Source organism: Pituophis catenifer, unplaced genomic scaffold, assembly GCF_029215685.1.
Source record: "Pituophis catenifer annectens isolate HBS135680 unplaced genomic scaffold, rPitCat1.0.hap2 SCAF_3, whole genome shotgun sequence".
Lineage (NCBI taxonomy): Eukaryota > Metazoa > Chordata > Lepidosauria > Squamata > Colubridae > Pituophis > Pituophis catenifer.
Window position 1 is genome coordinate 95573736 of NW_027256883.1, and position 12024 is coordinate 95585759.

The 12024-nt window shown below is 39.6% G+C and overlaps 1 protein-coding gene across 1 annotated transcript in view; it reads right to left on the minus strand.

Annotated features, from left to right (window-relative positions):
* Positions 1-12024, minus strand: part of SORCS2 (sortilin related VPS10 domain containing receptor 2) — a 154550-nt gene that overhangs the window by 4381 nt on the left and 138145 nt on the right. The window contains exons 21-25 of the mRNA XM_070939145.1: positions 4043-4166; positions 3590-3702; positions 2567-2692; positions 1523-1622; positions 434-536 (exon numbers count right to left, since the gene is read on the minus strand). Of these exons, the coding sequence (XP_070795246.1) occupies positions 434-536; positions 1523-1622; positions 2567-2692; positions 3590-3702; positions 4043-4166 (566 nt within the window). The remainder of the gene's footprint in view (positions 1-433; positions 537-1522; positions 1623-2566; positions 2693-3589; positions 3703-4042; positions 4167-12024) is intronic.

A 12024-nucleotide genomic window follows, 5' to 3' on the forward strand; every position in this document is an offset into this window, starting at 1 on the left:
ATGAATTAATTTTATAGACACTCTAAAATACAAGAGGCAAAGGCAAAGGCAAAGGCAAACCACTCCCAAAACTATTGACAAGGAAACTGCATTTAATCACTAGCAATTGTTATTTTTTGTCCTGGGTATCCCATGTTGGCAGACAGTTATGCATACTTAAATAGACACATAGAGAGAAGTCTGTCTCATGCACACATTTATGGAGAGGTGGAAATACTCAAGATTTGTTTCAGTTGGTGTTGACAGGGCAGGAAAGCTGCAAAAAGCAGTAAAAACATTTTAAACTATAAATCCATATATTCTTTTATTCTTTCTTTTGGGAAAGAATAGCTATAAATTCATGATTACTTTCCTTTGGTTGAATAAAATGAATCTGACAAATAATAAATAATAGTCTTTTCAGCCTGTAGATATACAGTATACAATCACTTACCTTTTGAATTTGTAGAGGATTATGGCTCCTATAACCACAAGTGAAATGACAAAGAGAGCCATTATCATCCAGTACCCATTGCCTCCTCTGATGCTCTGAGAATCTGAAATTAAAGTTAAACCCTAGTAAGTGGAATCTTTAGCAGAATCATCTTCTAATTCATTGTAAAACATTTATCTGTTCAAATTGTAACTTGCACTGGAGTATACTTTTTTTCACAGTGATGCAGCAATGAAATCAGCCTTCACTACCTGTGTGCTCTCTAAATGTGTTGGATTTCACGATGTTTTGCCTTAAATTCAACACCTGGAGGGCATCAACATGAATCATGCTTTCATGTTCACCTCCTATTTCTTTCCAATTCCTGGACTCTGCTAAAATAGATCTTAATTTTAATTACCTGGTGGACTAGTTTCATAATATGGCCCTTTAGTTCCCAAATTTAGTTAAAAAAATTAACGCAAACAAAAGCTTTATTTGGTATAATTCCATATAAAACTGACTGTTGTCACAGAATAATTCTGAATTATCTATCATCAATATTAATATAGCTTAAATACAGGTAGTCTTTGACATGACCACAACTGAGCCCAAAATTTCTGTTGTTAAGTGAGACATTTGTTAAGTGAATTTTGCCCCATTTTACAACCTTTCTTGCCACAGTTGTTCAGTGAATCACTGCCATTGATAAGTTAGTAACTCGGTTGTTAAGTGAATCTGGCATCCTCATTGACTTTGCTTGTCAAAAGGTTGCAAAAGGTGATCACATGACCTTGGGACACAGTAATGGACATAAATATGAACCAGTTGCCAAACATCTGAATTTTGATCACATGATGATTGGGATGCTACAAAGGTTGTAACTGTGAAAAATGAACATAAATAACTTTTTTCAGTACTGTTGTAACTTTGAACGGTCACTAAATGAACTGTTGTAAGGATTACTGTTGTGAGGACTACCTGTATTAGAAAAATATTTTCCCTGGAGAAAACTTTACTACTGTAATTGTCCAAACAGAGATGAGAGGAGGGGAGGAAGGAAAAGGGAAACCGGAGAGAGGAGAGGTGGTAAGGGGAGAGGTAGTTTACCTGAATCAGAACTACCTAATTCCACAAGGACCCATTTTCCTCCTCTCATAAAGAAACTGATGTTTTGGGCATTCAGAGATTGTTTAATAGCAGCTAACCGCTGGAAATAAAAAAAAAGTCATACAGAATAACAAATCAGTGCATTTTTAATCCTGTTACGTTTCAGGAACTTCAGAACAAAAAGTAGATGCAACTTATGCAGACAATGAAATGGAAGCTTTGCTTCTAAACAGTTAACTGCTTCTATTAGCTCCCAGTGTAAGGCCAAGAAAAAGGATACTGGAAGAGTGACATTTTCATTCTTTTCTATCCCTGCCCTTATTTCAACCCTTCTATTGGGATGCCACATAATAAATTCTAATACATCCAGGTTAAGAGGAACTAATGACTTTTTTGATAGTATTGTAGTCCACCGTGATGAAGTATATGAAACCCTTACCTTATGCACACTTCATCACCCAGACCCACTGAAAGAGCCCTCATGCTATGGTGATGAACATGAATTGTTTCTTAGAGGAACCATGGAATGAAAAATTCATCTAAGTCATGGAATGATAACTTCACCACTGTAGAGTTAACAAGGACCAAGAATCTTCACAGAATGGCTGATATGGTTCTCAAGATTTCTGTATCCTGTCCCTAGAAGTCTGGGAAAAGGCCACTTCCCATTTGCAATTCCTATTCCTCTCCAATTCAGTATTTTTCTTAGTTAAAGAAAGTAAGCTATCCCTTGCTTCCATTGTCTTCTGAGTGAATAAAGGAATACTTTTCTTGGCTCACAGGAAAGCCAGAAAACAAAGATTCTCTTGTTCTCAAAAGGCAGCTCATTATCTCCACAGAAAATCAACTGAGTATGTAAAGAATGGGACAGTGTCCTCTGAGCTTCCCTCTCAAATCCTGCCTGCTGTAATTTGTGGGAACACTTTTGTCAGATTAAAATTTACCACCATCCTACAATTAGAAAATTATTTCCCATTAATTTCATTAAGAATGAGATGTAGGCAGAGATGACTCATTACAGATTAATATACATTAGTTGAGTACCTTATCATTAAATACATTTTTCTTTCCTTCAGGATGGTTTGTAGACAGAAGCATATAAAAGTCAGCAGTGGTAGGTAGCCCAGGTTTTATTACTGTCATAAGACTTTCTTCAGGTAAGCATGTTTCCTAAAAGAAGAAAAACCATTGGATCTGGATGACTACCTTGAATTAGAGATTTTTTAATAAACTTTGAATTTGATCTATTTTTGAATATTTTAGTCAGATATACAGTAATATAGAAACTGCATCCTAACTGACATTATGTAGTTACACTAAAAACACTTTTTCAGAAGGAGGAAGAGATGTTAATAAAAAATAACCCAAAATTCGAGATGCTTATAAAAATATTTTTCCAAAAATTTATATATTAAATCCAACTATTTTACAGTTTCCCAAAAGTTTCGATTGGTGATGATTGGAGTACTTCTATTAGGACAAGGAAAATCTTTCAAAAGAGGTTCTCTGCCAACATAGAGGAGAATATACAAAGACCTCTCTTTGACTTATTAAAACAGCCATTTTTTTTTCCAGGGACATGCATCTGCTTCCAGCTGTCTACCCTTGTGTATACTTCAGTTCACTTGTTTCCCAGCTGCTTTAATGATTCAAAGAAAGTCCTTCATGAACTTTCCAGCATGTTAGCACAGCATTTTAGAAGAATTTCCTCAACCTTATGTGCTGCCTAAATCACACCTCCCCATCCAAATTTCAATATCAAATAAAATTTAGACAAAACCCAGATTAAAAATATCAACCCAATTTTAATACAGACATTCTTGCACTTTCTAAAATTAAGAGCAAGCATCCTGTGGGTTACTTTTCTAAAACTAAACCTAAATTTATTTTAGGGGACAAAGTTTTGATTTTTAAAAATAAAGCAGTAGCAAGAAATAGTCTAACATATACTTATCAAAAGTAATGTACTAAAGAACAATCAAGCTCTGCCACAATGGTAACTTTTAATTACTTTAAATTTGCTAGTTTACAATCTGAGAAGGAGGTATCCATAACCAAACAGAGTACCTGGGCAATCCGTTGTGTTACCACATGACCAACATCCTCCCGCCAAGCAGGTATGTTTGGATTGTATAAATCTAGATGTTCAGAAAACCTTAATGGAAGAACTTGATAATGATCTGGAAATATGAAGAAATAGTGCAACTAAATAATTGGGGAAAAAAACTTTCTAAAAATAGAAATTCTAAAATGATTCAAAGGATTCTATAAATGTAATTATGCATGTGTATCAAACAAGTTATAACTTATTTGTTATATTAAAACAACAAGTAACATAATTATAAATTATAAATCATGGGAGGAACACAATTAAACAGATATCAAAAAGTGCCCTGACTTGCATTTTCACAGCAATTGCAATGGCTGTAGATTATAAACTTCACTCTAAACTCACAGTACCTGCAACAGGATGATAACAATACATGATTACTAAATATCATTACAAGGATGGTGCCTTACCCAAAACCTGGATAATCTTGGAATCTTGAAGCATAGAATTTCCACAAGAAGCTTGAACAGTAACTCTGACTGTGCCTGCTTCAGCAAAACTGGTTACCAAGAAATTTTCCAGTGAAAGAACTGGCTATAGAAAATAAGTGATAGAGAGAAAATAAATATGAGCCAAAAAGTTCCCAACTGTGAATATTCATCTTCAAATTTGGAGTGTTTAGAAGGTTTGCCAAAAGTAATGTCTTTTTCCCCTAATTTGGAAATTCACTAAAATATCATAGGCATCAGCGAAAATCAGAGAACGCATATGACCTAATCCTCAGAATATTTATTCTGTGAAGCAACAATAGGGTCACCAGCAGGTAACTATAATTAATTGCTCTGTTACATGTATCAACTGTTAGTATTAAGGGAAAAAGCAACCCATCACAAAAACAAAAAATAATGAAGAAAAAATAGCAACAATCCTGATAAATACTAAATATTGATATAATTCCATAATGGGTTTCAATTATGGAAATATTCATTAGATATACAGGTAATACCTCTTAGCAATTGTTAGGATATGGTTTGAGCCTAACTATGTTGTACAGGCAATATAAGTATACTGTAACTTTAATCTGAAACTGTATTATGTGGCTTTAATGCTGAGTCATGCTGTATTCACATAATTACTGATTGTGAGAATATTTAAGCAAAGCTTCTGTAACGTGTTCAGTTGCTGCTATGATCTGCTGTTGATGAGGAAGCTGCAATGCTATGCTGCCATTGTGTATGAAGCTGTGATGATAAGCTACCATTGAGAGGAGTTGCTATCTGTAACCATTGTTTAATGGATCTGCAACCATCGTGGTTTGTGAACCAGACAACGTTTCACTGTGCAATCTGCTCTGCTGGTTGGTAACACAACAACAATAACCTTAACATTGGTTATGGGCCCAGAGACAACCAGAACTAACTAGGATTGTTAACAGCTAAACTGAGAGTTAATGTGAATAGAACAAACTGTGTTTGTGATAAAACAATCCAAGTGAAGATGGCACTAGAACAAGCAGCAAATTTTTCCATGATAACCCGGCTGGATGGAACAAACTATGTATCCTGGTCTGCAAAATGTACTCTACTTCTGCGTAGGGAAGGACTATGGGATATAGTTAATAATCCACCGGATGTAACAGCATGGGATCCTGCTAATGAGGAAGATGAGAAGAAAATAGCCAAGTTTAACAGAGACAATGAACGAGCTCTTTGCATTATTGGACTAACACTGGGTGACCAGCAGCTTGTCCATATTCGTGGTGAAGAGTCTGCTGCTAGGTGTTGGACCAAGTTGAAGAGACTATATGTTCGTGACTCTGTGGGTGCTCATATTTATCTCACAAGGAGATTATTTAAACAACATCTTCTTAAAGGTGGAGATATGATGGCTCATTTGGAATCCATGACCAGAATTTTCCAGGAGCTGCATGAAAAGGAACTTGTTTTCTCAGAACTACAAGTTTATATAATTCTTTCTTCATTGGACGATAGCTATGACAATTATGTTTCTTCATTAGAGGTTTTGTCCAGAGATGAACTGACATTGGCTGGCATAACCGGTAGGTTATTGGAAGAATCCAAAAGAAGACAAGAAAGGGATCAATTGAGAGTGCAACAGCCAAAAGAAGAAAAAATGTACTCAACTGCCTATGTTGTAAAACGTTGTTTTGCTTGTGGGGCTAAAGGGCATATAGCTAAGTATTGTAAGAATAAGAAAATGTCTGTTAGGAACAATACTAGACCCAAGAAGGGTTGTAATTTAGCTATATCCAGTTCAACTACTGATGTTAACCAGGATTGTTGGGTTGTTGACAGTGGTGCTTCTCAATCAATTTCTAGAAATAGAAATTTTTTTGTAAAAATGGAGAAGAGTAACCAACATGTTAAACTAGCTAATGGCTGGAAGGTTAAGGTAGCTGGAGAGGGTGTTGCTTGTTGGTCATTTAGTAATGAACCATTGCCTATGTTATATATTCCTGGGTTAAAATTCAATTTATTGTTTGTTAAATCATTATTGCAATTTGGGTTTACAGTAACATTTAAAAATGAGAAATGCTTTATTGAGAAAGATGGCAAAGTTGTTACTGCAAGTTTAGAAAATGATTTATTTGTTTTAAGGGATAACCCAGTATTGATGGCTAAGTCTAAGTCTGTTTATAAGAATGTTAAACCACATGATGAATGTATTCATCTGTTACACCGGAGACTTGGGCATTTAAATTTCAGGACGTTAAAGAAAACAGTTCAGTTATCTGAAGGGATAAAACTACAAGCCTGTAGTAAATATCTAAATTGCAATGCCTGTAGTCAGCAAAAAAGTAGGGTTACACCAGCAAACTGTGTTAATGGTTTTAAAACAAACAATCCATTAGAGGTAGTGTTTATAGACCTAATTGGACCCAAGAAACCTAGCATAGGAGGTGCCTGCTATATTCTAAGCATAGTAGACCATTATTCAAGATACGGATTCTGTTATCTAATGAAAACAAAATGTGAAACATTCCAGCATATTAACAACTGGCTACGTTTTGTAGAAAGGAAACAGAAATTCAAGGTTAAATACTTAGTGACTGATAATGGTACAGAATTTACCAACCATAGATTGGAAAAGTTTTTGCAGGATGAAGGGATCCAGCATAAACGGTCTGCTCAACTGCATTGAGAGGAGTTGCTATCTGTAACCATTGTTTGATGGATCTGCAACCATTGTGGTTTGTGAACCAGACAACATTTCACTGTGCAATCTACTCTGCTGGTTGGTAACACAACAACAATAACCTTAACAGCAATGAATAACAAAGATTGTTCCAGTATGTAAACAACTAAGGTGAAGGATTCAAAGTCAGGAGGCTTCATTTCTAGTTATCTTTGAACCAGAATTTTATTTTTTTCTTCGAAAACCCCTCCCCATTGTTTTATTTATTAGGTTTGTTACCTGTCGTAAATAATTTATTTGGTAATTTACAGCAATGAAACATTAAAAAAATAAAATCTTCATAGTAAAAATTATAATTACAAAATCATAAATCCCAGAATTATTCATCTCAGGTATCACACATCAACATCATGCCTCTAGTAGTTTCTTTTCAATAGTTTTTGAGAGCCAAAAAATCAAGCTACAGGTATACAGGTCCCATTTAAGTTTGCAACTGTGACACAATTTACGAAGTACAGATGTTTTGTTTGATCTGGCCTATTTATGTGTACCTCTGCAGAGGCATGTCCTCATGAACATGCAAACACCTTCCTTCATCTATCCACTTTTTCCAAATGGTAGGAAGAATTTTAGATGTTTTCAATGAAAGAATGGGGAAAGCCATGAAACCTTTATTTTCTTTACAGCAAAAGGGGCTTAAAATGTGGTGAAAATCCCCACATTTTAGTATTAGCTACTAATTGATAGCCAAAAAGAACAGAGGAGTATTGATTCTAAGTATGTGAAAAGTAAAACATTATACAATATTATTATCAGCAATATTAATATTACTGTATTATCATGAATGCAGAATAAAATATTGAATTAAAATACAATTCATGATTTCATTTAAATGAAAATGTATTTTCATAACCCTCATTTACATTTACAAGCTTCTACCACTCAGTTTTTCAAAACTGGAAAAAATCCAGCAAAACCTTTCCTTGAACAACTCCCCCCACCCCCACACTTTTTTTTTAAAATTGATGACCGGATGCTTTGCCTGGCTGAGCCCCAAACCTACTTGGTTCCAATGAATCCCTTTGGTTTCAACATTTCTAAGAGTTCTGAGAGGGGGAGATGGCTGCTTGCCATGGCTCCCAAGCACACATAGTTTTAAAACAAAGAAGCAAGTAGAAGCAGGAAGCGTATAACATGATAAAAACTAATTTCAACTGGAAGAAAGTAACTGAATCTAAAAGATTCCTATTTGAACTGTCTATAGTTTTTCACTGTGGTAGATGAAGGGCATGTAAATGTCTGATAATGATACAAATATCCTAATATTGATTTTTTTCTCGGCAACAGAATCACACACAAGAAATTAAGATATCCCTGCATTCATCTAGTTGTCAGAGACTATGGAGTAGAACTCTTGATCTGGACTTAACCACAATAAAAAAATCAGTAGGTGTTTAGTAGGTGTCTAGTTAATTTTAGAATTCCCACTCCATAGACTCTGGCAACTAAATTAATACAGAAGTTTCTTAATTTCTCTCAGTCTCTAAATCCCTCTATCAAATATTATGCTCTACAATAAATCCTCTAAAGTCTCTAAATCCCTCTATCAAATATTATATTACATATAAATATTATATTATAAATATGTACATTATTATTTTTTCACAATGCATTATCTTCTTTTTCAGAAGTTTCTTGCATTGAAGCTTTTTTTTTTTTCCACATGAAGGACTCCCAATTCAGGGCTAGGTGCACTACGTGTTCTTATCAAATTACGAGAGTTCAGGAATATTTTCCTTTAAAAATTAACTAGACACCTACTGGACCACTATGTTTGCAAGCATTAATTGGGAGTCACAGGCTTGTTGTGTGATGTTGCTAAAGAAACTTGCCATAATCATAGTTCACTTGGAGCACGTTATTGTGAGTGGTTAAACTATCTGATAGTCACACTTACCTAAGTGAAAATGCTGCTATTAACTCCTTTTAATGAAACTGGGGATTGGGAGTAATGCTATTTCTAACAGGACAATCTTCACTATTCACTACTAAGTAACTCCCCACATCAAGAGGGGGAGTTATGGATAGTGATCTCATGTACTAAGAAGTACAGTCTGAATTGCTAACGAACAACAACCTAAGCTTGCAACACACAGTGCTTTGCTGTTTCTGCATAAGAGACCTGTTATAGAAGTCTTTGCCAGATTTACCAGTCAACTTGAAATTGACCGACACAATCCAAGTCTCCCTCCTTTATTTCACTTGCTCACCCCTATCAGCCCACCTTTTTTTAACAAGTGGGCTGTATTTGTGAGGTTTAATACTGGAAAGGAGGAAACTGACTTCAGTTATTGTGGCAGAGACCCTGGCAGACAGAGAAGAGGGAGCTGGCTAAAGAGTAACAGAAGGCAAACATTGGAATCTCCAAAGGTGTAGAGAACTTGATAAAAGTTTATTTTCCCCAGTCCCTTGAACATTCTGGGGCACGGTTTGAGAACAAAAACAACGTTTTTAGCACTTCAGTAGTTCAAACCTACACTCAAAGCCCCATTCAAAACAAAATGTGTTATGTTCTTATAAGGACATCCGTCCGGAATTGGCTTGAATCCTTCGGCGGGAGTTTTGAATAGCTGTCATAGGGGCGGTGCGTCTGCCGGAGCGAATATAAGGAGAGCTCCGGCAGCGCAGCACCAGTCTGTTACTGTTCCAATAAAGTAGCTAAATGTATCCAGCTGGTCACGTCTTCTTTCCCTGCACCTGATCTAACACTGGCGACAAAGGACTAGAGAAGAGAACCAGAGCAAGACCGCGTGGCACGATCGCCTAACCGAGCTGAAGTCACTCAACCGCTGCATCCTACAGACTGGCAACCCCGCAAGCACCGATCGCTTCGCTGAACCCATTCGATCCGGCAAGAGAGAAATGGAGGTTGTACATGATCAGATTCCGACAATTTCTCCGAGGGAACGGCTACCAAAACCTCGACGACGAGTGTAAGAGAGCCCTTTTCCTGGCCCACTGTGGTTCTGACGTCTTAGAGATGGCCATCGACCTTGTGGCGCCCAGAGATATAGAAGAGATGTCCTGGAGTGACCTGCAGGAAGTCCTGCAGGAACACTATGCACCCACAGGAACCCCGATTGCAAACAGATTCACCTTCCAACAGAGGAATCAACGGGAAGGTGAATCCATCAAAGAGTTTGTGGCCGCACTTTGTCAAATCACCGCAAACTGCGAATTTGACAATGTGGATAACGCCATCCGAGACCGCATCGTCTTCGGGATGCGGGATGTGGGTCTCCAGAAGAAATTCCTGAGCCGCAAGAGGATCCCACTCAAGGAAGTCCTTGAGGAAGCGACAGCCGCTGAGACATCCGAGAAAGCGGCTGCCACGATGGTGAAGGCGAGGGGGATCCACAAGATCCACAAGTCGGACCAAAATTCCTCAGATGACTCAGCCACACCATCTGAGTCTGATGAGGAAATGGCCACGCACAAGGTTTCCCGCCCCCCAAGGCGGGAAAGTTCCCAAAATGGCAACTGGGGGGAACGCTGCGGCAGCTGCAAAGGTGACCACCCCAGAGCAAACTGCAGATGGAGGGACGTGACCCGCCGTCATTGCCTAAAGAGGGGACACATAGCCGAGGCCTGCAGAGCAGCAGATCCAGCCCCCGAACCACCCAGGCCAAGATTCCGCGAAAATCGCAAGGATACCCAGAGGACATCCAAACAGTCCTCGTATCAGTCCAGGTGCGGAGACGATGAATATCCTCGCAGCAGAGTGATGCACCAAACCACAATCGCCCACACAAGCAACGAAATTCAATGTGACACTGCTGGCAGAGGGGTCACCGTGCACAATAGAAGTAGATTCAGGCTCCATCTACTCCATTATGGACTGGCAGCATCTGAAATGCCTGAAGCCAGCCTGTGAGAAGAACCAGTTGAAGCCCCTGCAGTCGAGGCTAGTGGACTTTAGCAGAAACCCCATCGGTGTCCTGGGCAGAACCACGCTCCACATCTCCTTCAAGAAATTCCAAGGCAACCTTACCATCACCGTCGTGGAACACAGCCGGCCGAACCTGCTGGGAGTGGAGTGGTTCAAACTACAAGGGTTATCAATCGGAGGCATCCAGCAGATTCAGAGGGACGAACTCAACCTCATCGAAGAGTTCAAGGAAGTCTTCGATGGTAAACTTGGTAGATTTGTGGGAAAGCCAATCTCCTTTAATCTGGACAAGGGAATCACCCCAATTAGGCTGAAGCCCTGCTGGGTTCCATTTGCCTTGCGGCCCAAGGTAGACGCTCAGCTAGATAAGCTGATTGCCCAAGGCGTTCTGGAACCTATCGATCATGCTTCATGGGAAACCCCCATTGTGACGCCAATGAAGCATGATGGATCTGTGCGCATCTGCACCGACTATAAGTGTACCATCAATAAGGCGTTGCCGCAGAGCGCATACCCAGTGCCAGTGGTGCAGCATCTGCTGCATTCCCTAGGAACTGGCTCAATTTTTGCTAAACTGGACCTGGCCCAGGCTTACCAGCAGCTGCCAGTGGACGAAAAAACAGCGGAGGTCCATCCGCCATGCCCTTTCAGCACCGTACAGGCCAGCGGGAAATGGACAAGCAGAACGAATGGTGAGGCTCACCAAGGAAGCGCTCACCAAAATGGGCACGGGTGATTGGCAGGAGCAGATTGACAATTTCCTCCTCACCCAACACATCACCCTACATGCCACCACAAGAAAATGCCGGGCTGAGCTGTTGATGGGCAGAAGACTCCAGTCACTACTGGACAGACTGCACCCTCAATACGACTCAGAGGTACCCGCAACCGCCAGCCGCCAGCTTCGCACCTTTGCCATAGGAGACCCAGTTTTCACATTGAACTTTCACGGCTCTCCGAAATGGCTGAAGGGGAAGATCGAGAGCACAACCGGCCCGAAGTCCTATCGGGTAGAGCTGGAAGATGGACAGGTCTGTAGATGTCACATCGACCAGCTCCAGAAAAGATGGAAAGGAGTGGAAGAAAATCAACCCGACGAGGTAGGCCTGCAACACCCCAAAGAGGTAGGCCTGCCTCAGCCAGATGGGTAGGACTGAAACACCCCGACAAGGTAGGCCTGAAATACCCTGACGAGGTAGGTCTGCCATGCCCCGTCGAGGGAGGATCACCACACCCCGCCGAGGGAGGACCGCCACCCAGAGTTAACCTTGATCGAGATGCGGCACGAGTAGACTGGGGACCATCCACGGGGGGCACCCCACAACCCCCCGGTGAGGGCGGCCGATG